The 27,995-nt window shown below is 43.7% G+C and overlaps 1 protein-coding gene across 1 annotated transcript; it reads left to right on the top strand.

The window, feature by feature from the left end:
• Positions 1 to 566: 566 nt before the first annotated feature.
• On the top strand, positions 567 to 27,729 carry dchs2 (dachsous cadherin-related 2). The gene is made up of 20 exons (XM_047578475.1): positions 567 to 2,559; positions 5,550 to 5,741; positions 5,852 to 6,083; positions 7,020 to 7,256; positions 9,270 to 10,298; positions 10,384 to 10,571; positions 10,848 to 10,947; positions 11,064 to 11,224; positions 11,976 to 12,819; positions 13,167 to 13,406; positions 16,200 to 16,334; positions 18,434 to 18,643; positions 18,988 to 19,848; positions 19,930 to 20,043; positions 20,957 to 21,168; positions 21,257 to 21,408; positions 21,711 to 21,841; positions 21,953 to 22,239; positions 23,093 to 23,234; positions 24,712 to 27,729. The coding sequence occupies exons 1-20, from the start codon at positions 814 to 816 to the stop codon at positions 27,315 to 27,317; spliced, it is 9,819 nt and encodes a 3,272-aa protein (XP_047434431.1). The 5' UTR covers positions 567 to 813; the 3' UTR covers positions 27,318 to 27,729.
• Positions 27,730 to 27,995: the final 266 nt, after the last annotated feature.

Raw genomic sequence — 27,995 nt, forward strand, 5'->3', positions numbered from 1 at the left:
ATATACTGACTTTGAGATAAGTGTTTTTAACACCTGAGTACCAAATTGAAAATTGTGTGTGGACCTTTCCGCTGTGATGTCACCAAACGGTGACAGCACAAATTTTTTCATTCGTACATATTTTCTTTACGCATGAGGCCTCTTTAAGTGTCAGTGATGGGAGTGTTGCTTGCTTATTTTTGCCAGTAGATGGAGCCACAACAACACTGCATGATCTTTTAAGCCCCTTAAATTTAAGTACCCCATTCTAATATTTGTCTTATTTGTACACTTCACCACAGGCAAAGAGCCAATACGCCCAAGATTGTATTATCTCAAGTCTTACTAACACCGACTCATATCTTTGGCTCTTCCTACTTCCAGCTCACTTTATGATCTTCGACAGGTCGGACATAGTCTACTGTGCCACCTGTCCGCGTGGCATAGTAGACTATGAATGTAATCTCTGGGCCTAATTACGTCTTAAGCAATCAGGGCCACAGATGGAGCCGATCAGCGTGGGACGTGCCGCCTGGCAGGAGGTGTGTCCAGCGCGCACACTCGGAGCTCTGTGGCCGCTCAGAAGCGCCGCGTAGCAGCCCAGGACGTTTGTTCTACAAGATGCTTGGATTTCTAGTCTCCAGAAACACGCAAACAGCTGCTGGAACACGGTGATGGAGAAAATCTGCAGGACTGCTTTCTTGTGCGCAAAAATGCACCGCGCGTTTACCTGCTTCTATCGGGAAAAGTTGCTAATGGGTGATTGAGGAGTTGGGAGTTTGAAACAGGAATATGTAGCCTATCATTTCTTGGCTAAACCAAAAGCTCAAAGCCATGTGCAAGGGAGGAATGGCTCGCAAGAATGCCTCGACGTCGCTCCTCCAGACGCTCGTCCTGTCGCTGCTTTGCGCGCACTCACTCGGGCAGGTCTTCAACCTGACGCTGTCCGTCAAGGAGGGCCTGCCAGCCAAAACCATCGTTGGAGATCTGGGAGCGGGGTTAAGCAGACCGAGCACCGGGTTCTTCATCTCTGAGAGCAGGGACTCCTACGTGTTCCGAGACTTGGAAATAGACGCAGACACCGGGATCATCTCCACGGCTGTGATCCTGGACAGAGAGAGCAGAGATAAGTATGAATTTGTGGCAGCCACCCTCACGGGGGAGATGATCAAGGTGAAAATAGAGGTGGAGGATGTGAACGACCATTCGCCCGAGTTTCCCTCTGAGGTGGCTGACGTGGAAATATCAGAGTTAAGCCCACCAGGGAGTCGCTTTCAGCTTGAAGGCGCCGAAGACAAGGATGAGGGGGAGCTCGGTACCCAGGGGTACAGGATCACAGAGAAGGAGATGAGCGAGTTATTCCACCTGGAGCACCGCAGTGGATCTGAGAACCACCTCAGCCTGGATCTGATCCTCAATAACAAACTAGACAGAGAAACACAGGACTTCTACTCGCTGACAATTGAAGCCTTCGACGGTGGGATCCCAGCCAGGACAGGGACTCTACGGGTGAACGTCCACGTTCTGGATGAGAACGACAATCCTCCTGTCTTCAACCAGACTGAATATCACGCCTATGTGCGTGAGGATGCCCCCACGACGTCCGTTGTGTGTCAGGTGCACGCCATTGACCTTGACCTGGGCGACAACGGTAGGATCACGTATGAGATCAACAGGCGGCAAAGTGACCCCAGCGAAGTGTTCTCCATCAACGAAACCACAGGTGTGGTTTATCTCAACAAGCCGCTCGACTTCGAGACTCAGGCCTTTCATGAGTTGATCATCAGCGCGAGAGACAACGGGGCACAGCCGGAGTACAGCAGCACTTTCGTGAGTGTGAAGGTGCTTAATATCAATGATAACAGTCCCTCCATCAGCGTGCTGTTTCTCAGTGAGACAGGGGACGCGGTGGTGTCGGAGGCAGCAGCCATTGGCGACTATGTTGCCCGGATTTCAGTGTCAGATCCTGACTTTGAGGAGGAGAGAGTCAATGTGGAGCTTGAGGGGGGCGATGGGAAGTTTGTCCTGAAGCAGACCGATGATTTTCTGTATGCTTTGTGTGTCCACTCTGAGCTGGACAGAGAAGAGACGGATCTGTATGAGCTGAAGGTGAAAGCCTCAGACTCTGGGAGCCCTCCTCTGAGCAGTGAGGTGGTCTTCCTCCTGAAGGTGTCAGACACAAATGACTGCCACCCCGTGTTTGAGAGGGATGTGTACACCATACGCATTGCAGAGGATGCCCCACAGGGGAGCTCCCTCATCCAGTTTCAGGCCCAAGACGCGGACGAAGGCGTCAACTCGGATGTCACGTACTCCATCCTGAGGTCCAACCAGGACAGCCTGATCAGCGTTGACCCACAGTCGGGCCTCGTCACCACGGCCGCGTCACTCGACAGGGAGACGCAGATGGAGGTGTGGTTCCTGGTGGCGGCAGTGGACGGGGGAGAACCGGCTTTGTCATCCACGGCTACAGTCACTGTGCTGGTGGAGGACATCAACGACAACGAGCCAGTGTTCCTGCACCAGCTGTACAACGTGTCCATACCAGAGCACAGTGACCCTGGGAGCTGCTTTCTACAAGTACGTTGGAGGATAGTTAACATCAGGCATCAAAATATAGGATTTGTGCCGTCAGTGATATACTCAGGCACATACGTTGGTTTTAATTTTTTTCCTGGTTCTTTGCGATGGATAGTATCTTCACAAGCAGTTTTGGAGTGAATAAAAATAAATGAATCAGGAGGAGAAGTAGATGTGGTGTGGTTATAGTAAATATATAGTAAATTTTTAAATTTATAGGCTATAAACTAAACTGAATATCCATTTCTGTCACGTATCTGCAGGGCTCGACTTAAGTTAAATAAAGAATTCATAATTAGGATGAACCACATTCACATCTTTGGTTCATCTCTGCAGAATTCTATAATTCTTCCTGACAATGGAATTAAATCATCCTCAACATCTGGGATTTACAACTCGTCAGAGGATCAGTTTAAGTACAGTTGACAATAGTAATGGAGCAAATTGTATTCTTCTTTCTACAAAAAATAATTGAGTCTGACATTTCTCGCATTTTTCATTTATCCATCATTGAAGTTAGATTGATATTAAACACTGCAGGAAGACAATCACATGTGCATCTGCTGCGTTTTCCATGCAGATCATCCGCCACGTGGTGCTCCCTCTTTCCCTCTTGTCTCGTCCGCCTTACGTCACATGAGACAAAAGTAGCCTTCAGATTGTTTGCACAAAGGCATCAGTGTTCCTCCTGAACGCACGCAATATGCAGCCTCTCCAGGCCGGCGCAGCGTAGCCTTGATATGACAGATGTGATGCCTGGTACCGCAGTCGTGCAGCCTGGCACAAACTGAAGCCCCGCTACAAAAGGAGTCTTATTTTACAGACTTTTTGTTTTTTATAAACACGAACGAGAGTTGAACTAGCAATGAATTACAGTCACTGTTTTGTTTTGCACGAGAGGGTACAGCGCACCTTGATACAAGCAGCAGTAACTGGATTGACTGGGAAAGCATCCATGTCAAGTGTAATCAGACAGATGCAAATTAACCAATGTGTTTCTTTAAAGAGATAAATGAAACACGTTGTATTCTCAGTAGTGAAACTTTGCTTCCATTCAGACCTTGACCTATGTCTCCAACTTCCTCCGATCATAAACTGTGAGGTGATATATCTTTATGATGAGAACCTGAACACTCTCTCTGTAAAATGTACCTGCAGTCAGACATGAAAGGAGATCAGTCCGATCTAAGGTGTGTTTTTACTGCAGCGCTGGTCGTCTTTTTTTTTTTTTTTTTTTTTCCACCGATAGTGCTCACCCTTTGATTGTGGGGATTGTTTTTATGCTTTTATTGTGTTGACCTTCTCTGGCGGCGTAACGCTACTGCTATGATTCATAAAGGTGCCACGAAGGTTAAAAATGTAAAGGAGACGGTGCGCCGTTTAATAACAGACGCACGGGAACACTGTATCATTTTATGAGTCCCTGCGAAATAAAGTCATACATAGTTCTTTGTTAACTGAAGAGTAAAATGTGAACGTTACACATGTGAAAACGGAGGAGGAGGCGCTTGAGACTTTTAATCTAAACAATTATTAAATTAATGAAAATAATCCACTGAAAATAGCAACTATGTTTAGAATTGGATTAATTTACCAGGCAACACAATCTAATATGAGAAACTAATATTTTCTAATATTTGTCAAAAAGAAATTGAAGCACAACTTTCTTATCTTAAAGTAGTAGTAGTACTAGTACTAGTAGTAGTACTAGACTCAAGAAAATCTGTATTACTTCTACACTGTAAAACGTTCCAGTCCCATAAAGTCATATGAACATTTTTCGACAAGTGTTGATACTGAATTCAATTTAATAAGTTTTCAAATCTTAAACTTAAAGTCACCCATCGTCTGTGTGGCCAGTGTTAATTTATTCATCATTTAATTCTCATGTCTTCAAGTTTTGAGTTGGAGAAACTGATGGGGGAGGAGGAGGAGGATGTGATATGATATGAATACTGGGAAATATAGTGCCTTCCATCATTTTTGCATTTTTTATTTTAATTAGAACTATTACTATGAAATGGAGATACCTTTGAAACAAGGCTCTACACAGAGGATTCAACTACTGTATTACATCAGCAAAAATAAGCATAATGTACAGGTGAATTTTAGAGAAAGTTTCCCAACCAGGAATAAAAAGTAGCTGTTTTCAATGGGTCGCTTTTTAATTTAAACAGCCTAAATAAAATAAATGTGAAATTTCGGAACAAACCAGATGTTAGTTGAATCTGTCTGTGGTTTAGGTCAAACTTTAAAACTTGCCATTAGTCGTCAAGATGAAGTAGAAACAGCAGTGCTCCCGACTGAGAATGACACAAATGATATGAATACATTCGTATCGTTGGAAATGTTATGGAAATGTTAATATATAGTTAATATAGTGAGGAACTGTGAGTTCATTAGACAAGAGTAAATGAGTTTTCATTGGTGGATAATGAATGAGTTAATGAATGAAACAACCCAATAAGTTGTATTAACTCACAGAATCAAGTTGAATCAATAAATAATCATTAGCTATAAGTTATGAGTTATGAATTAGTTATGAGTTTGAAGGCAGCAGATGACATTTGACATAATGAATGGAAATCATTCAAACGATCAGCACCACAAATGACGAGACAGAGAGTCCCGTTGCAATTCACAGCGGAAGATCATGATGATGTCAGTGGGGAATCGGATGAAAGTGAAAATGAAAGTGATTACGTCACTGCTCATGTAAAAAGTACACATTTAATCAACTTATTAAGTTACGTGATGATCACCTGTTGTTTTAGGAGAAACCCAGTCATGGCAGGATGATGCTCTATATGAACAAGAAGAACTCCTTCCACTCAGTAGGAGTTTGACATCCTCCTCATTAGATGTGTGGAAAAGATGTCTTAACCCATGCCCAGAAACAATAATGAAGATGGGACATTACCTACACACAGGTTGTTGAATAGTCGTTAACTACTTTGTTGCCCTTAAACTCTCCATACTCTCGTTTTCAGGTTGTCGCCACAGACGCAGACGGCCCTGACTTCGGCACGCTGCTCTACTCGCTCTCCGATGGCTTTGACAGACAAGACCAACACCCCCTCTTCCAGATCCACCCACACACCGGAGAGCTGTGTGTCTCAGAGGACATCGATCGGGACACGGGACAGACGGTCCACGACATTCTGATCAAAGCTGAAGATCCGGTGAGTCGGCCGTTCCTCATGAGTGATTGACTCTGACACGCAGATAATAACTGTCTCCCTGCACCATTTGACCAAAACTTGGTCTCGTTCTGTTCCTTTGTTCCTTTCAGGGAGGCCTGAGCACTCAAACCTACGTGCACATTGAAATAGAAGACCTGAATGACAACGCTCCGGTGTTCAACCCTGAAGAGTACACCGTGAGCATCAGCAGCCATGCGCAGCCCGGCACAGAAATCGTCAGCGTTATCGCCACCGACCGAGACTCTGGCAGGTTCGGACAGGTCACCTACGATATCCTTCCTGGAGACATGTCCAGCTTATTTGCACTGGATAAGCAAACAGGTGAGACATTAAGGTACAGCTGGTTTAATAGAAATGAGCAGAAATGAGGGATTTGGGAGTTTTTTAACTTCTGGAGCTTGATTTGCTCCATAAAGCTGCTGTGTGGTCTTTAATTACCTTGTGTGACTTGTCAGTTCCTGTGTTCCGGGATAAACAGCTACTTAGTTTGTGTAATTCCCCGTGATATGATTGGCAGCGTCACCGCCCAGCGGGGGTGATGCACAAAGCCCAAAAGCTTTAGATCCCCATGTGGCTGAAGGTAAGATCAGATGTGGGCTCAGCCACAGGAAAATAACCAAGTTTATGACATATAACATTTTAAACTGTTTCCAAAAATTCTACCTGCACATGAATCAGTTTCAGGAACAATCAGAAAAGACAACTTGATGATTTATTTATTTATTTATTTTTGTTTTAAAGGTGAAGAGTTTTTTTCTCACCCACGTTTTCTAGCTTGAAAGCCAGACTGACTCCCCCCTACCATTCTGTCATGGGGTTTCATTCTTAAGCCTTCTGTCATCACAAGCAACTGAACAGATTTTAAGTTGGGTCAAATTAGAAAATATAGTCAGAAAGAGTAAAAAAAAATGTGTACTTACTGCTACATGACATTTTTTAGACCTTTCCCCAACTTTTGCTTCTTTTTAAAAGAATATTTAATTCTGTTACAGCTGCAAATAATGATATTTTCATTATAAAATGTGAACCTGATATTAAAGAATAGTATAATAGTAATAGTATAAACAATGTATAAATAATAAATGTATAAATTAATAAAAGTAAAAATGTCAATTTATATTGATTAATGAGTCTTGGTCCAATCTAAATTTTTCAAAACAAGACAAAAAAAGATAGAAATCCTTCATGAAGTAGGTGCTCATGAAAACATGACCCTCCTGTGGCTTGAACTTAACCCGAGCCCCTCTGTCCGTGCAGGGATGCTCTTCCTGACCTCCACTCTGACCCACCTGGGCGAGGCCGTCGTGAAGCTCTCTGTAATGGCTCGTGATGGGGACGGCTTGACCTCCGTCAGGCCTGCACAGGTCACCATCAACGTTCTGCGCAGCGCTCAGGCTCCAGCTGTGTTCCAGAGGTCACGCTACACTTTCACGGTGCCTGAAGACGCCCCACTGGAGACGTCCGTGGGGACGGTGGAGGCCATCGATCCCACTGGTTAGTGTGCATCCACTCAGAAATCCTGTTAAACCACACGTTTGCACATTTCTAGATTATTTTAGGTAGATGCTCATGTTAATAATACGAAGTTCTCCTTAAAGTTACATTTAAACTTAGCTGTATGTAGCTGACTCCTATTGTTGTCGATTCAGTAAGTAACTGAGCTGATATCCTGATCTAAATGTGTTCTATTTGTCACACTTAGTGCAGATTTAGTGCATTACAGCCTCTTATATTTGGCTCTCAGGAGTTTGATTATAGGCGCCGGATTCCGCCCACAGTTCACACAGACTTACAGACAGATTTACTCCAGCTAAACTTAAATGAACTCTTAATCTTAACATTTTTGAAAGAAAAAATAATAACAATTTGGGTGAAAACACTCACAGGAAGTAATATTTTAGATGAATAAGATGCATGTTAATAGAATAAACACTGTGAGCAGGTAGTGTGGGATAAATTAAATGATGTTAAAGGATTATCTTGAACAATAAAGTAAATATCGAACTCCGAACGGTTGTTGCAGAAAACCTGACAAAAACAAGAGGGCGGTCGCTGAAATCTCCCTCCAGACATGAAGAGGCGAGCGGTAAAGAAGAGCAGTTAATCTCTAATCTTCTTTAGCCACATGAAGACATAGCACATAATAAAAGGCCAAAGACAGTTATACAATATCTGTCATAGTCCTCATCATGGATATACACATAGACCAGGGATTATTAAAAGTATTTATATTTTTATATGGTTTATTTTTATTATTTAAACGTTTGTGAAATTTATTGATCGCTGGCAAATGTCATTTTAAACCCTGGACATTATAATTTATGATTTGTGTTCTGGGTGATCTAACACTACGTCTCCTCTCTGTGGAGAGTTTCTCTTTCTCGTCTTCTCGTCTCTTACTCCACCGACCGTTTTCAACCCCTCTGCTACTCTAGACAGTCATTTAAGGCTGTGTAATCACTGAGCAGATTAACGCTTCAGTTTAAAGCTGAGACAATAGAACTGAGCCGGTTTGACAGAGGTTGCCATCCCTAATCTCCCTGCCTGTTTCAGTGGTTTTTAGTTACTGTTGAAGTGCAGCCAACACTTGGAGGGGATTAAGTGGATCTTCTGACCTGTGCTGTAATTACTTGAAGTTGCTTACATGTGTGTCCGTGTGTAGGAGAAAGAGTGATTTGTGTTAGCATACAGGTACAATAGTGGGGTGTGCGATTCTCTACCTCATTTATATCCTATAACGGGGGTCTTCAACGTTTTTCAGGCCAAGGAACCTTTAACTGATGGAGAGATTAAGTAGGGGCCCCCTACCTATTGTATGTGGTCTACAATAAATTCAGCCTAGTGCTATTTATAAATATGGATTATTATTATCATTTTGCATTCAATATAAAGCTATTTAGATAATACGCAGGTTCAAATATTTTTTTTTTTATTTCAAACATGTGCAGTAATGTTTTCTGACTCCATTTATCCCTTTACTAAAATATGTTAGACTCATGTTAATGTGTATTTAAAGACATTTTAATTTGTGGGAGAAAATGGTTGGAGAAAATTTAAAAATAAATAAATAAATAATAATAATAATAATAATAATAATAATAATAATAATAATACTAGTAATAGTAATAATGTCTAATTGATCAAAGATGTTGCGACCCCTCTGCAGTACCTTTGCAGATGAAGACCTATGTCCCTTTACATTTACCTTATTACATGAGAGCTGTTATTGTTTAAAGCTACAGTGCAGAGGTTTTCACCGCCCCCTTCTGGCAGAGAGGGGTATTTCTCAAACACTGTGGATGCTGGATGCAGTAGCCTGTGTGTCTACAGCATCTCAGTCTCTAATGTTATTTTTGAAGAAAAGACAACTTGATTATTTATTTATATACAGGCCATAATAAGTTTTTCTCCATTTCCTAGCTTTAAAGTCAGACCACCTCCCCTTTACCACTAGTTTTTAATGTCAAAACTAAATGTGTGCTTCAACGAATTGTTGTTTCTTCACAGCCGCCGTGGAATCTGTATCTTACCGTATCTCTTCTGGAGACCCTCAGGGTTTGTTCTCCGTTCACCCCAAGTCCGGTCTCATCAGCAACGTCAAACCTCTGGACCACGAGTCTCAGCCGTACGCCCTGCTGGTCCTCCAGTCCTACACCGACGCCTCCCCCGTCTACAGCACCACCCAGGTCAACATCACTATAGCTGACGTCAATGACAACGCCCCCGTCTTCCCAAAACGCAGCGATACCGTCACGGTGTCACAGAACACTGTGCCGGGCACGGTGCTGTTCATCGCCCACGCTCACGACTATGACAGCGGTGCCAATGGGAGGTTGCAGTATTACCTGGAAAGCAGCACCAATGGCACGTTTGTTGTTGACCTCAACCTCGGGACGGTTACATTAAATCAGAGCTTACAGACTGATCACCAGCACAGGTACAGCCTGGAAATCGTGGCTAAAGACGAAGGGGAGCCTTCCTTGAGCTCCACCTTGACACTCACAGTGAATGTGGACCGAACAGCTGCAGAGGACGGCCTGGCCTTCGAGACGTTGGTCTACCAGGTGGAGATTGGTGAGGGCTACCGGAAAGACTCCCGGGTCATCCAGGTCAGGGCGCACCGGACACGTAGCGCTCACATGTCCAACTCGGGCCTCACCTACTCTTTAGAGGCGGAAGCTGGGTTTTCTCCTGCTCCGTTTCGAGTTCACCCCAAGACCGGATGGTTGTATCTGTCCCACAACCTCGACTACGAGACTGAGTCCAATTATCGCTTTCGGGTGTTGGCCACTGCCAGCGAGGCCTCACTGGCGAACGCCACAGCCACAGCCACCGTGATAGTTCTGGTGCTGGACATTAATGACAACGCCCCGGTGTTCAGCAGCGAAGTCTACTACTTCAGTGTGTCTGAGGGCTCGTCGCCACAAGGCCTGGTGGGAACGGTCAAGGGCCTCGATAAGGATTCTGGGAAAAATGGCCAGCTGTCCTACATCCTGCTCTCAGATGGCAAATTCTTTCGCATTAATTCTAAAACTGGTAAAGACGAAACATTTACAACGACAAGTGGATTAGGTGTGCAGCCGTGCATCCTCATCTTTTCTCTCTCATCTCATATTTTTAGGCGAAATCATCAACTGGGTGGCGTTAGACCGGGAGCAGCACAGCCAGCACAGTCTGAAGGTGATGGTGACGGACCAGGGTCACCCTCGACTCAATGCCACCGCCACCGTTCACATCCTGATCACCGACATCAACGACAACGCTCCGCAGTTTACACACCTGCCGGCCACCAAAGAGCTGAACGTGCGGGTGAGAATGACTTCATCACTTCATCACTTCCTTTCAGACCACCACATGTTCTGTTAAAGTCTGAAGCTGCTGCCACTATGAAAAAGAAGCAGAGCGTAGATTTAAGCTAACCTGACACATGTGAATTAGTCCCAGTTTATTCTTGATTTCAATGGGCGGAAACCAGAATGACACTGGGGGGGGTGTCCCTGTTATCCCAGTGGAGATGAATATACTGTAGGAGTGGAAATGCAATTCCCCTACCTGCATTTCAAGGCATACATCTCTTCACTGCAGATCTGGGCTGATCTTCCAGCAGGATCCCTGGTGACAAACGTGTTTGCCAAAGATTTGGATGCAGGAGAGAATGGAACCGTTACCCATTCACTGGTCACAGGTGAGGTGTAAACGTGCGTTTTGCAGTATGAGATATTTAATGTGTACCGTTGCGCACCAGTTAGCGATAAGTGCCTGAGTTTCACCACCTTCCACGTTTCTGTTCGGCTCATTTAGAAGATGGGGATCTCGGACACTTTGAGATCGACGGTGACAGCGGAGACATCAGAACAACGCAGCTTTTTACCCAAAACGCTGAACCGTACTACACTTTGAAAATAAGGGCCAAAGACAGCGGGGCCGTACCACTAGAGGACACTGCAGTCATTCACATACAGGTAGGGGTGGCGCGTGCCCTCCAAATAATCACTGTGACAGGTTATAGAGGCACCTCTGCTACGAGGAGGCGTATTTGTCTGAGATTCAAATATGAGGCTTGAAATTTAGTTTAGGAGACAGTGAGCACAGAGATTTGCTTCCTGATGACAGTGAATTCAGAGGGAAAAGAGAATGAAAGCAGAGTCAGATGACAGATCCTGGCAGTGTGTCCAAGATCTTGGCAAGAAAATCAAACAGACTGTTCATGATTTACAAAATAAATAAAATTATATTACAAAGAAAGACTGGAAGAAACGACAAGATGGACAAACAAGCAATACACGACAAAAGTTAAACTCATAAAATTCTTGAAGGAAAAAAAACGATAGCGGATAATTACTGAGGTCATGGATCAGAGTTCAGCTCCCACAGCTTTCAACACATCACTATTATATTAGGGTACATTTTTTATCACTATATCTACTTTGGTTCCAAAAAAAAAAGGTAAAGACATTCTCATTAGTTAGCTTTAAGTTTAGCACCCAAGCAAGAGATTTATGTATTAATTTATTTTTGTGGTAAAAATGTAATTTTTTATTTATTTATTTTTTACTCATGTCGATAGGAAGATATTTTCTTTTCTCAAGCTGAACCATGTGATTCTGATTGTGATCTTTTTTTCTTCATATATCAGTGACTTTCAGTGTTTCTGTACCACTTTAAAGCGGCCCTAAAACCAAACAAATGACATTCATGCTTTTTTCCCTTCAGATTCATGACCTGGAGGATCTGTACGGACGCTCCAACCAACAAATTCTCCGTCGTTTTTCAGTGAGGGAGGACACGGAGCCAGCGACAGTCATCGGCTCTGCCAGCGTTTCGGACAAAGGCAGGTTTCACTATTCCATCACTGAGGGCGATGGGAGCGTTCACTTCAGTATTGACGGCTCTTCTGGGGACATTTATGTCAACCAGCCGCTGGACTACGAGGCGGCCATGCAGTACTTTCTCCTGGTTCGTGCCGAGGATGTGGGCGCCCCCTCTGGTGTCAACGTGTCTGTGCTGGTCAGTGTGATAGTGGAGGATGTCAACGACCACACGCCCTGGTTCCCGGACAAACTGGTGATGTTTGGTCTGAGAGAGGACGCTGCTGTGGGCTCACAGGCGTTTGCTTTTCACGCCAGAGACGCTGACGGGACCTTTTCAAACAGTGCCCTCCGCTACACCCTGACCTTTGACCCCGAGGCCAGCGGGTCACTGTCACGCTTCCCCTTCCAGATCAACCCTTACACAGGGAGCCTGACCGTGACGGCACCTTTAGACCGCGAGAGCACCCCCAGCTTTGCCTTCACTGTAAGTGCCACGGACCAGGCCAAGAGGAAGGAGGAGCGCAAACAGGCGTCGGTGACGGCTCAGCTCTTCCTGCTAGACGTGAACGACAACCGGCCGGTGTTTGTGTCAGCAGACTCGGCTCAGGTGACGGAGGACGCAGAGGTGGGGAGTCTGCTCCACCATTTCGTGGCAATAGACGGAGATCAGGGTGAGAATGGGGTCGTCTCCTTCTCCATCGTGGCCGGAAACAAAAACGGGTTCTTCACACTGGAGGAGAAAACAGGTATTCACAGTTTGTCTCTAAAAAGGAGATTTAGATTCTGAACAAAAAGTGGCAGAGCTATTTTTTTTTTGATGGTGTTGATTTGTTTGGATTGTTCACAATACTTTGGAACCTTTATTGTTGTAAAAAGTTGCAGTGTACAATTTAATTCTTAGTTTGTAGTTTTATTGCTGTCACACATTCAATGCAATCCAGATGTTTTACTTCTGCGCTTTCCGTTTACAGCACCAGAATATCAGTCAGAACTGGCCTAAAAGTCTGAATGATCTACATTTACTGACTCAGAAATCAAGCCCACGAGGCCCCTTTCAATCTTTATTCTCTCACCACTTTGCCATTTTCCGTAGGTCTCTTGTTCCTGTCGGCCCCTTTGGACTACGAGACGCAGCGTCTCCACCGTCTGACCATCCGTGCGGTGGACAAAGGTCTCCCCGCGCTGACCTCCACCCAGACTCTGACCGTGGAGGTTGGGGATGTGAACGACCAGACGCCTTTGTTCAGTCAGACCGTCTACAACGCCAGCGTGGCGGAGAACAGAGACCCAGGAGAACCCGTGATCAGGGTCTCTGCCACCGATCAGGATTCAGGTAAATATGATCAGATATTTATAGATATTAATGGAATAGAATAGAATACAATAGAATAGAATAGTATAGAATAGAAGTACTGACATATATACAAAAGCTATTGATTGCAACAAAAGTAATTGAATTGCAAACAGATAGGGATTGTTGGTTACTGTACATGACAAGATAATAAGCTAGTCTGTAGATGAGGTATAAGATGAGGCAGTACCCCTCCACTGTGCCTAGATGGCAGCACTAGCACGTGTCCTTGAAACCCCACCGTCCTCAAACCATTTAAATCCACATGTGACACGTAGAAATAAAATAAACCTCCCAAAATCCAAGCTAAGACCTTTTCTCTTTAAGCAGTAGTACGACAGTCTGTGCTTATTATCTTTAATGCATAGTCCCACATGACTAAATACAGCTGAGCAACAGCTCTCCCTGCCATGTTTTGGTTGAACCTCAGGTCTGCTTACAGTCAAGGTTATCACGAGGTTTTCTTTACTCCATTAGCAGTTTAACTGAAACCGTATCCCCCCGTGCGCTGTTGTGTCTTTTCCGTGCGCTCTGTTCATTGTGCATCCCACCAGATCTCATTCATCTGACCCCTAAATCTCATCCACAAATCTGCACATCATCCCTGTTTATTTTAACACACCGCGCACGGGGGCCCCCTAAGTCCCGGTCCGCCTGGTCATGTTGACAGTAGGAGTTTTTTTTAAATGCTGGAGGTAGAGGGAATGTGACAGGAGGATCTGTACAGGAGGGGTGTTAATGGGAACTTACATTTTTTGGGGGTGAGAATTGTCCAAGAACAGCAAGCACACACCTCCTCTGGGAGATCTGAAAGGTCCTCTCTCAGGATGATTTCCATAACTCAAGCCACCTGTGCCAATAGGCGCCTTGTTTTCATCAGTCTCTTCAAATCGGCTCATCTGGCAGCTCGGCTTCAGCTCAGCTCGCACTCAACACCGCTCTTATTTGATTATCATTTGTGCTGCTTTCTTTTTTTTTTAACACAAATTCTCACTAAAGACGAGCATCATTTTTGGGCCTGTGTTGGCACCATAGTTACAGTCAGTCACAGGAGACGATCCTCGATTTCGCTTTGCTGATTTGTTAGTTGATCTGTCTTTAGGATCATAAGAAGACAGATGCTATTTTATTATTTAGAGCAAAGTTCAGACCTTGGAACTCAGTTTATGGTGACATCTTTCACCCAGTCAGCTTAAATTAACAACGATGTTAGTACACAAATGGGAACCACAAAGTGCACAAACACTTCGTAGACACAGTCTCCGTCAAATTCTAAAATTAAGAGTAGACGTCTTGCTCTGTGACGCATCTCGGTAGTCATGAGCGGTCACACGGCACGATTTTAAGACTTTAAAAACACCTTTTCTAGTCGCGTCTGGACCCAGTTTCATTGCAGAGCCACAGGCAGGAATTCTACATTGGCCAGGTTGGTTTATTCAGACGTGACAACAATACACAGTTTCTCACAAGTCCAGAAACAAAGTGAAACACTCCAGAGAAGCATCTGTTAGCTTTCACTGTGGCCGTTTCTTCAGCAGACAGCGGTGATGACAGTGAAGTCAAGTCGGCTCTAACGAGTCGACTGAAAAGAACTGCTTTTGTAACACTCCAGTAATTTATTATCCATACTTACACTTACAGTTTCTGTAGAGGTCTTCGTCCAAGATAATTGTCCAAAATAATGCAACACATGCATAACTGTGCTGCAGCTGCTGGGAAACAACAAACTGTCTGTGTGTAACATCGAGGCGAACCTGTTGTGTGGTTAGCAGTAGAAGAACCATGTAAGCTGGAGACAGCCGAGGCTCAGAATAAGGCTTCTCCTCTGCTGTTTTGCATTTTAAAGACGACACGTTAAGTCTTGCATTTATCCTCCCTGTCATTCAGTTCTGAATGAGACATTAGGAAGAGGACTGTCTGAAACAGAAGCAGCCATAAAACATGAACTCACTCGAACAGACGCTAAGCGTCAGACTGACGGACTGTAAATGCACAAACTGAAGCAATACTAAAGTTTTAGGATTATTTCTCTTGTAAGTAAATGTATTGCAATGTGCAACTTTGTATAGACCGATCAGGCATAACATTATGACCACCTTCCTAATATTGTGTAGGTTCATCAGAGAGTGGACACGGTCCTTCTGAGGGTGTTAGTGGGGGTCTTTGGGTCCTATGGGTTTAGGGAGGGTCCTCTTTGGATCAGGTGTGTTCCAGTGCATCCTACAGATACTACTACTGCTACTATTGAGTGTCATTACTATGGGGGGGCTTGCATGGTCTGGTCTAGGTGGGTGGTAAATGTCTAAGTAACAGCTGCATAAATGTCAGGTCCAAAAGTTTCCCAGCAGAACATTCTGGTAGGGGTGGGAAAAAATATCAATATGTCCCAATATTTTTTTCTTCCAATATAATATTGATTTTGAATGTTTTAATATCAAGACAAAAAGTCACAGTCCACCACCACTTTTTCTGTAAATGGAACGAATTATCACTGTCATCTGATGTACATATATACAACGTGTATTTTAAGCTGCATTTAAAATGTCTCAGTGAACTATGTAGAATATGACAGTATATCGCAATATCATAATATCGCAATATCGTGTTGTGACTCAAATATCGTGATACGTATCATATCACCCCGACATTGTATGGTCAATTTTATTTACTTCTCCAGTCAGTGGAGAATTATACAGTACCCATATGTATCATATGGGTACTGTATAATTACATTATTATTTATATTACCCTGTGTGTTCACCTCCCCCCCTTCAGAGGAGAATGCCGTGGTGTGGTACAGTCTGCTGCCAGGTACCGGCTACGAGCTCTTCAGCATCAACCCATACACCGGACTGATCACCACCACGTCTTACCTGGACAGAGAACAGCAGCAGCATTATACTCTCAGAGGTAGGACACATGAGCAAAATATAATCACAGATGAAAACCTGTTCAAAACTTTGTTGTTTAGTTGTTGTTGTTGTTTATTTAAAAATTCTAATTTAAGATGGGAGACATACACAGACCGTTCATAGAGGAGGCTCTCCTCTAAACGTTTCAGGCTGAATGAAGCGCCGGGGAAAATTAGCAATTGCGCAACATCATGCACTAAAAGTCATGGTTTTAATAATATGAAAATTAAACCATCATCTCATAACTGCAAGATGTAATATGTCATTGTGCTGATTTGTCTTACTCAACTTGGAAGGCGAGCAATTGATTGATCACTAGCTTATTTATTTTTTTATTTGATTTTATTATTAATCATATTGCAACATCAGTGGGAAAAAAGGAGTTGGGAAATGTTGGAGATAAATACCTAAATTAACCAGAAACTTGTTCTGATATGTCTGATTGTTGCACTGCGGTTTAATGGGAAGGATTTACAGCTGACCGTATTTAAAGTCAAGCATCTGTAAGTGTGTTTGGGTCAGTTATTTATCTTCAGTTACTCTTATCGGGGTGTTCTGGGGAATCATTTTTAAAATAAAATCCCCTTTGATGTGACGTTTATAATAAAACCTGCCTTTTGATTCTTTCCACCTCACAGCTACGCATTTCAGTCAATAAGCGTCTCAGATCTACCTACTAAAGGCACATATAGATATCAAAGACTATCTTACATAGATCCAAACCAGATGAAACAAAACGTATAAAGTGGTTTTCTACAGTTTCGATCAAACGCGGACATTTCTTTCGTTCCCTGCCCCTTTCTGTTTCTCATTCTCTCTCATTCTCTCGCATGTCACGCTTCACCGCTCAACTCATAAAGAATTCAAGGTCCGCCTTCCGTATAAAAGCAACATTATTCAGCAGGTTGATTTATGTTAAGGAAACAGAGGACTTTTAAAGGGCTGAGCTACAGTATATATCTAACCTCCGCTGACTGCGCTGCTCCAGCCTCCATCGACTCAAGTGTTTGCTTTCGCTCTCACTTGGGTACACACAGGAATTACACTCAACCTATTCAGCAGTGTTTAGTGATGAAACTGCTTTCAGATGTTTTGTCATAATATTTGTACAGTTGCCAGTATGATGGACAATTAAGTCCAACAATAAAATATAATAACAGGAAAGGCTAAACTTCTTGATGTCGGGCCAAACTCACACAGGGCTTGTTTGGAAACACTGAAATATGTGGAGACAATTTTCTCTGGCTGCAGATGAATTTGGAAAGAAATAAAATACCACATTCTTTTCAGCACATATTAAAGGCTGTCTGTGTATACTTCATGTTGACAGGATTATTTTTTCTTTTTCATTCTGTGGAGTTTGCGCTGCCGTTAAAAAATCTAATCTTGCCTCGGTCTATGGTGAGCAGATGGTGATCGGAGCCAATAATTGCTCCACTGCTGTGCTTTCAGTGACTGTCAGTCAATCGGTTCACCATTTTGGCCCAGTTTAAAATATAATAAGTCTTAAATAGACAGACACTAAATCTTCTACAGGCATTCAAGTTGCAGAGGCAAATGACGAAAGTCTAATGACATTTGCATCACATCTGCAGCTCCAGCTCGTGTTTAGTGCCAGTTTGCAGATGGTGACATTGTGGTAAAGATGGTGGTTATGGGAGATGTTTTATTTGCATTTTACTATCCAATGTGCTGATTCTGCACTTTGACCCAGTGAACAGAAGCAGACAAAGACATGCGTGTTCTTTCAGCCCTGTCCAAACTACCGTAATCTGTCAGCGTAGATAGAAGATGAGCCCTAGAGATGTGGAGTATTTTCGATGCACTATAGCGGCATTCAAAGGTCTAAAGTCTTGGTTGTGCTATGAGGTTGCCACCTTGGAGCTTCTCATTCTCAGTATTTATAGGGTTTGAATATAGCGAAGGCGCAATGAAGACACAATGCCAAAAACATAATCTAAGGAAAGGATCACAGCTTAATAGAGTCTGCAGCAAAACATAAAAATGTGCACAGAAGTGTTTAAATGCTGTGAATGTGTGCAGGAAAAGAAAGCGAGCACTGACTAAGCGTGAGCTCCATCTGATCTCTGTTTGCAGTCCAGGCCCGTGACAGCGGCGCTCGGCCTCTTTCCAGCACAGCGACAGTGCTGTGCTCTGTGCTCGATGACAACGACAACCCTCCAGAGTTCATGCAGTCATCGTTCCGAATCAGCCTGCCAGAAAACCTTCCTCCTGGGGTCGTCCACACCGCTCAGGCCTCCGACCCGGACCACGGAGAAAATGGCACCATATTCTACTCTATACTAGGTTAGGAACTCTCACACGGTTCTACATATCAAGTAGTGACTTTTCATTGTGACACAGCAGCTTGAAAATGATCTGTTATAAATATAGGTCACAGTTTGTGACACCGATCTACCATATGTAGCACAGCTGTGCGCATATAGTTCTTCTGCAAAGTTTTGATAGTCTAAACTATTGGCAGTAAACATGTTTGATTGCTTGTGGTGAACTGAGACAAGCTATGTACTGAGTTATTAGGAAAGTACCACTTCACCTTAGCTGGTTAAACTTTTTGACAAAGCTATAAAAACCTTCTTCACTCAGTGTTCCTTTAAATCCACTGTTATCGTATCTCTGAATGTCTTCAGGTGAGGACTACCGAGGTCGGTTCACCATCAACAGTCACACAGGTGTTGTCAGCACCACGCAGGTTCTTGACCGGGAGGAAACTCAGAATTACACCCTCACCATACAGGCCCGGGACAATGGTTCCACTCCACTCAGCTCCTCCACACAGCTCCAACTGGTGCTGTTGGACCAGAATGATAACATCCCCTCCTTCAGCCGCAAGACCTATCAGGCCTCCGTCAGCGAAGGTCTACCTGCTGGAGCTGAGGTTCTTCAGGTTGCTGCCTTTGATCCTGACGAGGGGTCCAATGGGGATGTGACGTACTCGCTGACAGAGGACAGCAGCCAGGGTGCCTTTTCAATGGACGCCTTCACGGGAGTGATCCGCACCACCAGGACTCTGGACAGAGAGACCAGGGCTCAGTACACCCTCAGAGCTGTGGCTACTGACGGCTGCACTCAGGGCCCACTGAGCTCTATGGCATCAGTAACAATACAGGTGGAGGATGTGAACGACAACATGCCGGTCTGCGACCAGAATCCCTTAAACGCCTGGGTTTCCATGAGGACTCCGCCAAACCAGATCGTTACCACGGTCATGGCAACAGATGCCGACCAGGGTGAGAACGGAACGGTTCAGTTCGCGTTATACGATGAGGAAAATCTGTTCGACATCAACACTGAATCCGGAGACATTGCTCTGAGAAGACGAGTGAGAGCGGGCTTCTCTGGGAGGAAGTTGCAGGTCGCGGTTTCAGACCGAGGGCATCCCGTTCTGACCTCCACCTGCCTCGTTTTCATCCATCTGAAGGGAGAACATGAAGGTCTTCAGTTCACAAATAAAGTGTACAATGCCACCATCAAGGAGAACAGCAGAGCTGGTACGATATACCACTTGAATTCCTGTTTTTCCCTCCGATATCAAATAATAACCTCATCAGTCTGTTCACATTTTTCTCCAGGCACTTGGATTGCGAAGGTGGAGGCCAGCGACCAAACTAACAGCAGGCAGAGAATCACATACACCATATTTAGTGGTGACGAAAACCACATTTTCTCCGTTAACCGACACACAGGTAATCACGTTTTGCTTAATATTTGCTTTTGTTCTCTTCCCTTCGATTCAAAGCTGTGTAGCAGATGGCAGTCGTGTTAGGCATTTGCAGGAACATCATGCAAGCTTTCATTACTTAAATTTTCCTAACTTCACAAATTCCATTGCACTCATCCATTTTATTTTCCAGAGAAATACCCATAAAATTACTGTCGAACCAATTAGACCCAACTGTGTGGAGGCACTTTTTATTTTTTTGCATCCGTCTTCATACTATCCCTCAACCTTATCTGTTTCATCTGGCTCTCTATTTTCTGAAGACGTACGACGTATTGTATTTTACCCAAACTCTTCTTCTTGCATTCATGTCTACAAAGTTAAAGACAAAGTTTGAAGTGGGACAAAATACCGCAAGAACCGCAACATGCAGCTTCATTGAGAGTCATCAAAAGTTCTGTTTTTCTTTCCGCTACTTTAACTTAATTTCCTTCATTTAATAGAGAGAAACGATTAAAGAAGTCTGACAACAGTTGGCCTTTTAGGTTACCTCTCTGTCAAGTGTGCAGCTCTTCATCTAACAGCTCACTGCTGCTTCTCATCCCATTGCTCCCTGCAATTATGTCAAACTGATGTCAGAAAGTGACAAAAATGACCTGTTTTTTGATAAACAATAGTGGTAATGGACTCATTGCATGTGCTGTGACTTTCTTCATAATAAAAGTCAACACTTGTAATGTTCAGTTTATATTAGTGACTATATTGGAATCCATTAACTGTTGGCACTTATTCTGCAAATGCTGCAAAAGACGTGATGGCAATATATAGTATAGTGATATAAAATTATTTTATTTAATAAAAACCTTTGAGACTGGCACTTTAATATTACAATTTGTAAAATATTCTTCAATTTTCACGGAGTCTTCCCTCTTACGTAGGCGAGATCCGAGTGCAGAAGGACAACTCTCTGGACTTTGAAGTGAGCCCCCAGATCCAGCTGGTGGTGCTGGCTGACAACGGGCTTCAAACGGCTCACTGCAGGGTCTCCATCACCCTGCTGGACGTCAATGACAACCCACCGTTGTTTGAACACAGCAGCTACAGAACAGCCGTCTGGGAGGGTCAAGTACACAACACCTACATTATGCAGGTAAAGATAATATTTAATTATTATTATATTACAGCAACACAATTGGATTTATTTTGATGACACTGACCACCTCACGTATTCTGAACAGGTGTTTGCGTCCGACGCCGACAGCGGTATGAATGGGCAAGTTGAATTCTCCATCCTGTCCGGTAACTATAATGAAGCATTCATTTTGGACTCTGTGAGAGGAATCCTCGCCACGAATGTTTTGTTGGACCGTGAGATTACTCCCTCGTACAAGTACGTTACATTTGTAATTTCACTAATGTGAAGTCAACTTTTATCGCCTGCCTGGTTGTTTTGTCTTTGGTAAGAGGATGTTTCGAGACATATGTATTAGTTTGAATTAGTTTAAAATGGATGTCAGTTACTGCTGTGTGTGACTGTGATATTGTAGGGCCACTGCTTACATGCATTTTAAATAGCAGCAGTATTATGTTTGCAGATGCATGTGTGATTTCTACAAGACTCGTGGTAATTTATGCAATACATGAAGTTAGTAAATATGTAAACGCTGACTGTGCAGTACTTTTCTATTGCAGGCTGGTTCTGCAGGCGGTAGACAAAGGAAAACCTCCTCTCAGCAGCACCGCCACCGTTAGAGTCCAGGTGGTGGATGTCAATGACAACAGCCCCGCAATCCCACCCATGGACCCCGCGGTTATAGCTGAGAGTAAGCCTCCACCCTAGTAATTGATTTCTTTCACAGTCTCGATTAGTGATAAATTATTCACTGTACAACACGATTTAAATGTGACTAAAATACGTTTTTTCCACTTCCCAGATCTGCCAGCAGGTTACGTGGTCACACAGGTGACCGCTAACGACGTCGACCTGAGCCCAACAATCACCTACAGCTTTTCAAACAACAGCAGCACCAGCGTTCCTTTTGCTATTGACCGATACACCGGCGTCATCACACTGACTCAAGCCCTGGACTACGAGGAGGAGACGGAGTACGCTCTGACAGTCTGGGCGTCTGACTCCCTCCACCAGACATCTGGAGAGGTTAAAGTTCAAGTGCTTGATGTCAATGACAACGCCCCAGTCTTCACCCAGGTCTCCTACCAGGTACACAGAAGTCATCTATCAGTAAATAGGGAGGCAGCATTTGCAAGTTGTATAAATTATTATTGTTCTGTCATAAGACATGAATAATCATTACGTAATGCGAAGTAAAAATGCATGTGTCTAACTCAGTGTGTCTTTTTAACTACAGAATTTCACGAGTCAAGTGTCTTCCTAATGACTTCCTACCTAGAAATAATAGCTATTTGATTGCTTATTATTATTATTATTATTATTATTATTATTATTATTATAGCGTCACTTTAGAAGTTCTGTAGTAATTTGATCTGGCACAAAAAAAAAGATGGAGAACTCACAATAGATCCATTAGTAGCAGCTTAGATGCATATCTGTCCAGACTCGTATGCGAGGCGAAGACATAGAAGCCATTTTTGCAGATAATTATTACAGTACGTTTCAATGAATTTGACATCACTTCATCGTTTCATCCTGTTGGACACTTTGAAAACTTGTCATAATGTGCTGTGGTTAAAAGTTTGTTTTATTATTTTATTTGTGACCTCTGACCAATGACCACCAAATTCACACTGGTTCATCCCTGAGTCCAAGTGGCTCACGGTGCCAAATTTGAAGTCGTTCCCTCAAAGTGTTCCTGAGAACAATGAGTATAATGTTAAAAAAATGGACAATCCTCCAAACACTAAGTCTCTGACTACAGCTGCTGCAGGCACAGAAGCATAAAAATGAATGATCACGATTAAAGCTGCAGTTGAGGTACTTTTAATCCCTACTGTAGCGTTAGTCATTCTTTAAAAACACTGAATATGCACACGTCCCATACCGTTACCTGACTCTCTTAAATTTCGTGTGATTTATTGTCTGTTTGCTCTTTCAGGTTGAGTTGTCAGAGCTGGTCTCAGCAGACACCTCAGTTCTGTCAGTGTTTGCTACCGACAGAGATTCTGGACTCAGTGGAAAGATCAGCTACAGGCTGCTTTCATCTCCTCTACAGGGCTTCTACATACTGCCAGACAATGGTAAGGACAGTTTAAATGCCAATAAAACTAACATCACACACAGAGCAGAATCTACTGTATAATGTGATATAGTGTGATTCTGTGAAAGCCATTACTTCATGCTTTATAGTTTCATGAATTATGTCTGATTTTCATATGCATTAGTCTCATTCTGTCCATTAAAATCAAGTTGTCTGGCACCGTTTAAAGGACGCGTGCCAAAGTAAAGGGCACAGAGAAAGTCTTGGCTTGGCGAACAGCACCAAAGGTTACCGAGGGTGTTCCTTCTGCCAGTAGCAGTATATTCACCACTGTTGATATTTTTGACATCTTGTGAGCGTGAGTTCCATGGATACGCTATTGTGTCCATTTTAAAAAAATCCACAAACCCTTACAAATAAGGTAAATCCTACAGGGCGGAAATCAGGCCTCTTTTCCAGACGCTAATTTTCTCTCTGGTTTATAGGCCTCTATCAAGTTTGAACCCAAGATTTAATATTACTGAAGCACATTTGTCCCATTATGTGGTGAGTAACACAAATGGGAATTCGCATCGATGTTGACTAAAACTCTCTAGCTAAAATCCAAAGATGTGATGTGGGTCTTTCTGTGGTTGGGTACTCCTCTGTTTTTCCATGCTAATATGTTTCATAAACAGTGAATGGTGCTGCCTTAAACCGAAGCCCAAGAATGAGTAAAGTCATCCTTTAGAAAAGAAGCAGTGAAGCGGAACAATAAAGTGGATGGACAAACTCTTTGTTGCCATCCAACAAGAAAATTGCTCTTACAGTCCACACATGGGTTTTATTTGAGAATTGTCAGGAAATTATGTTTCGTTGCGGTGTCTAATTAACGGGGTAATTTAAATTTAACTCTCTCAAATGTTGTCACACAGTCAGACATACTTTATAGTCCTTCCTCCTAAGAGAAACATATCTAGGAAAACTGTGTCTTTATACCAATGTACCATATTATTTTATCTTTTTATATTTTATCTTTCTTGTGTTTCTTATGATTGTTTAATCTTATGTGCAACAAAGTATTTCCCTCGTATGTGACAAAGTATTTCCCTTGTGGATCATTAAAGTCTGTCTAAGTCTAAAGCAACTGAAATACATTATGATTTTGCATCGGTGAGACCACATTTTTATTTAATGATTTAACTTAATACAATATAAAAGTGTAATGTACTATCTTGTATCCATTTGTACTTTTGGTTATAATGGAATCAGCACCTGAGATCCTTGTACCTACAAGTTAGCTCAAACCAGAGCATCCATGTTATCCCAATCTCTGACAATATTCAAAAGAGTTTTTTTGTGAAGTTGAGTTCAGGTGAATGTGGAAAGGACATGGCAGTCAGGAGTGTCTTTTTGTAGTTCTTCAAAGCTTTGAAGTTGAGCCGGTAGTCTGTCAGTGGGTCCATTATTATGAGCAACTCCCACCACATCATAGTTATAGATCAGATGGTAATTGGATGGTATTTGTTGTCTTGCAGGGTCTATTTTCACCAACAAGCCATTAAAGGCCATCACAAACGGTAACCTAATCCATCTTCTGGTCGAGGCGAGAGATGGAGGCGATCCCGTGCGCTCTGCCGTCACATCTATTGACGTGCTGATTCAGGACACCAACGACCACCAGCCTTTGTTTCACCAGGACGTCTACACGCTGTCTGTCCCCGAGGACATGGTCACAGGCACTACCCTACTGACGCTCTCTGCAGAGGACAAAGACTGGAGCCCCGAAAATACCCATTTGGACTACACCATCATCAGGGGAAATGAGGAGAAAAGATTCTGTCTGGAAGTAAAAATGATACAAGCTGAGAGCCAGATGAAAAATGTTGGAAAACTTGTTCTGTGTAACCCTTTAGACCGTGAGACCACTGACAGCTATGTGCTGACAGTGAGTGTGTCCGATCGAGGAACGCCTCCGCTGAACAGCTCTGCTGATATCATGGTGACCGTGACAGACTGCAATGATAATGTCCCTGTTTTTACCAGCACCGAGTACCACGCACAGGTGAGCGAAAGTGGCCCGATAGGTACTAAGCTGGTCCAGGTCAGGGCTCAGGATCCTGACCTGGGAACCAATGGTTTGCTCCGGTATCACATTGTATCTGGGAACAGCAAAGGTCATCTCAAGCTAGACGATCGGTCTGGTCTTCTGGTGGTCAACCACTCGCTCGACTATGAGGAAGATTCAAAATACACTCTCACCATCAGAGCTTCCGATGGGGGAGGATCCTCTGAAAACCACAATGTGGCTTTCACAGTTGTGTTCATCACAGTGTTGGATGAGAATGACAACACTCCATACTTCATGTTCCCTACAGTAAACTGTTCTGTGTTGGAGAACCTCCCAGCATTTACCCAGGTGTGCTCTGTCCATGCCGTTGACAATGACTTAGGTCCCTATGGCCAGCTCACTTACTCCATTCTGTCCTCGTGCTTCATGGACTATGGCAGCGGCAGCCCGGAAAGGAAGGAGGCCTTCGCAATTGACCCCCTTACAGGGGACATTCACACTAGACAAACCTTTGATTACGAGCGAGAGAGCGAGTATTGTTTTGTAGTGGAGGCCAGGGACAAAGGCGACAAAGCAGCTACAGTGAGAGTGCAGGTGGCCATCAAGGGCGTGGATGAGTTCAGTCCCGTCTTCACCCAAAAGCAGTACCACTTCCACCTGCCAGAAAACGTCAAGCCTGGAGAGACGTTTGGTTACGTGATGGCGATGGACCATGATGGGGGGATGGATGGGTTGGTGGAGTACTCGCTTGTGAGTTCACCCCCTTTTTTCTCAATTAACAAAACAATTGGCGCTATCTTTGTGTCAGGTCCTGTATATCACACAAGAGGCAGCTACACCAGTGAGGACATGGTGGAACTGGTCGTGTCTGCATCTAGTCCCAGACTGGGATCCAAGACTACAACCTGCCGGGTTTTTGTCAACATCTCAAGCTCAGCAGAAGCACTTACCGGGGTTCCTCTTGATGCGCACATGCTTAGTCTGAGTGTCTCGCTAATCATGTTCCTCTTTGTCCTAATCATTTTTGTGGGTTTAGTTCTTAGGTATAAGATCAAGGAAGCTGCCACCAGAAAGGTCGCTAACATCGCAGCACACTTCAACCATGGTGCTGGCTCGTTCAGTAGATCCAATAGTCAAACGCAAAGCGTATTATCTCTACATGAGATAACGCGACCGAGTGTTCAGTTGACCAAGAACGACATCTCGAACCCATACACTCAGTCAGACTCGAGTGGCCGTGGATCAGCAGAGGGCGAGACGGCTGAGGACCAGGAGATCAAGTGGATTAATGAGTTCCCCTGTCGTAAAAGAGACGGATCCAGCAAACAAACAACGGAGATCCCAGAGTCTACTTTACCTGGAGATAATATCTCCTGCCACTCTATTGATGTAGGGCCGGAGCACATTTTATCAATCAACAAATGTTTAGCGTCAGCGATGGCCAGCACAGAAAGTATCCATCACTTCAAAGAGGAGGGAGGAGGTGAGGGGCTACTCTCTGCAATACTTAAGGCGAGGGATTTGGAGGAGAGCATGGGAACAAAAGGCTATGCCCCCCTCTCTGAAGCCCAAGCCTCCGCAGACTCTCTCTCTTCGCTGCTGTGCCTCGAGGAGCAGCTGCAGGGCAGCTACTGCTGGGACCACCTTTTAGATTGGGAGCCACGCTTTCAGACTTTGGCCTCTGTATTCACAGATATCGGGATGCTCCCTGATGAAGAACTTCAGGGCGGCCGCGAGGACTTAGCAGTAGAGTCAAACTGTCTCATGTACCCGCCGCCTCTTTTAACGGGAGTAGCCCAGTCTGGCATTAGGACTGTTCCTCCACGAAAACCCGGACGAGTGCCAAGCCTGAGCAGGAGATCCTCTCACCGTAAATATGCATATTCCCCCTTAGCCAGGAACACAGGACTGACCCCATCAGCTATGACTCCCAGTTTCTCCCCATCACTGTCTTCCCTCACCATTAGGACACCCAGTGCCTCACCAGTTGTCTCAGATACTGGGGTGGGGGGCATCAGGCTTGACTCTGGGCCCCTTACTGCAAGCCTTTTGGAAGGAGAAATACAGGTGTAGACCTGAACTTTGTCCGAGTTCACTGGTATTATCCAAAAAAAATACTAAAGAAAGGCAACTGGACTTGTAGAGTTGCCTCTGCATTGATGGATGTACTGTACCATGACCTGGAAGACTGAGAACCTTCATTTATTCGTACACTCACCATCTGAAGCAATTTAAGGGTCACAGCAGAGTTTGGTTTTGACTTTGGTTTATTTTACGTTCTACTAAATTCCCGGACTTATTTCCATTATTATTCCACTGTTCATTAATCTGACTTTAGACTCATGCGTTTCATGAGTCTGGACTCAATGGGGTGTTACCAAACAGATTATTCCAATTAAGGTAATAGTAGGTAGTAGTGATTTAATTGCACAGATTTAGTTTGATTTCATAACTCGCTTGTGTAATAAAACTAATATCTGGAAAAGCCTGTCTTGGTTTATATTCTTATAATGCAGCAGTTTGAAGCAGAGCAGATGTTCTGCTTTGCTGTAAACATTATAAGAGGGGCAGAAAATGAAACACTTTGTTATTGCACTTGGCCGCGGCATCGAAATGGTGAAACCTTTTCACAGTTGGTTTAACTTTAATAACCAAAGAAAGGCAACATTGTTCTGTGGTTATGTCTATCTTCCTGGAATCATAAAAAACAAAAAATATCAAAAAGTATTTATTGAATAAAGGCTCTTTCTC

This window comes from Mugil cephalus, chromosome 2 (genome assembly GCF_022458985.1).
Source record: "Mugil cephalus isolate CIBA_MC_2020 chromosome 2, CIBA_Mcephalus_1.1, whole genome shotgun sequence".
NCBI lineage: Eukaryota > Metazoa > Chordata > Actinopteri > Mugiliformes > Mugilidae > Mugil > Mugil cephalus.

What these genes read in the sequence shown, in the direction of transcription:
- dchs2 (XM_047578475.1), top strand. Translation starts at nt 814, where the DNA reads ATGTGCAAGGGAGGAATGGCTCGCAAGAATGCCTCGACGTCGCTCCTC. An exon ending in TGATCAAAGCTGAAGATCCG is followed by an intron (nt 5,742 to 5,851) that starts GTGAGTCGGCCG and finishes TGTTCCTTTCAG; the next exon opens with GGAGGCCTGAGCACTCAAAC. An exon ending in CATATTCTACTCTATACTAG is followed by an intron (nt 18,644 to 18,987) that starts GTTAGGAACTCT and finishes GAATGTCTTCAG; the next exon opens with GTGAGGACTACCGAGGTCGG.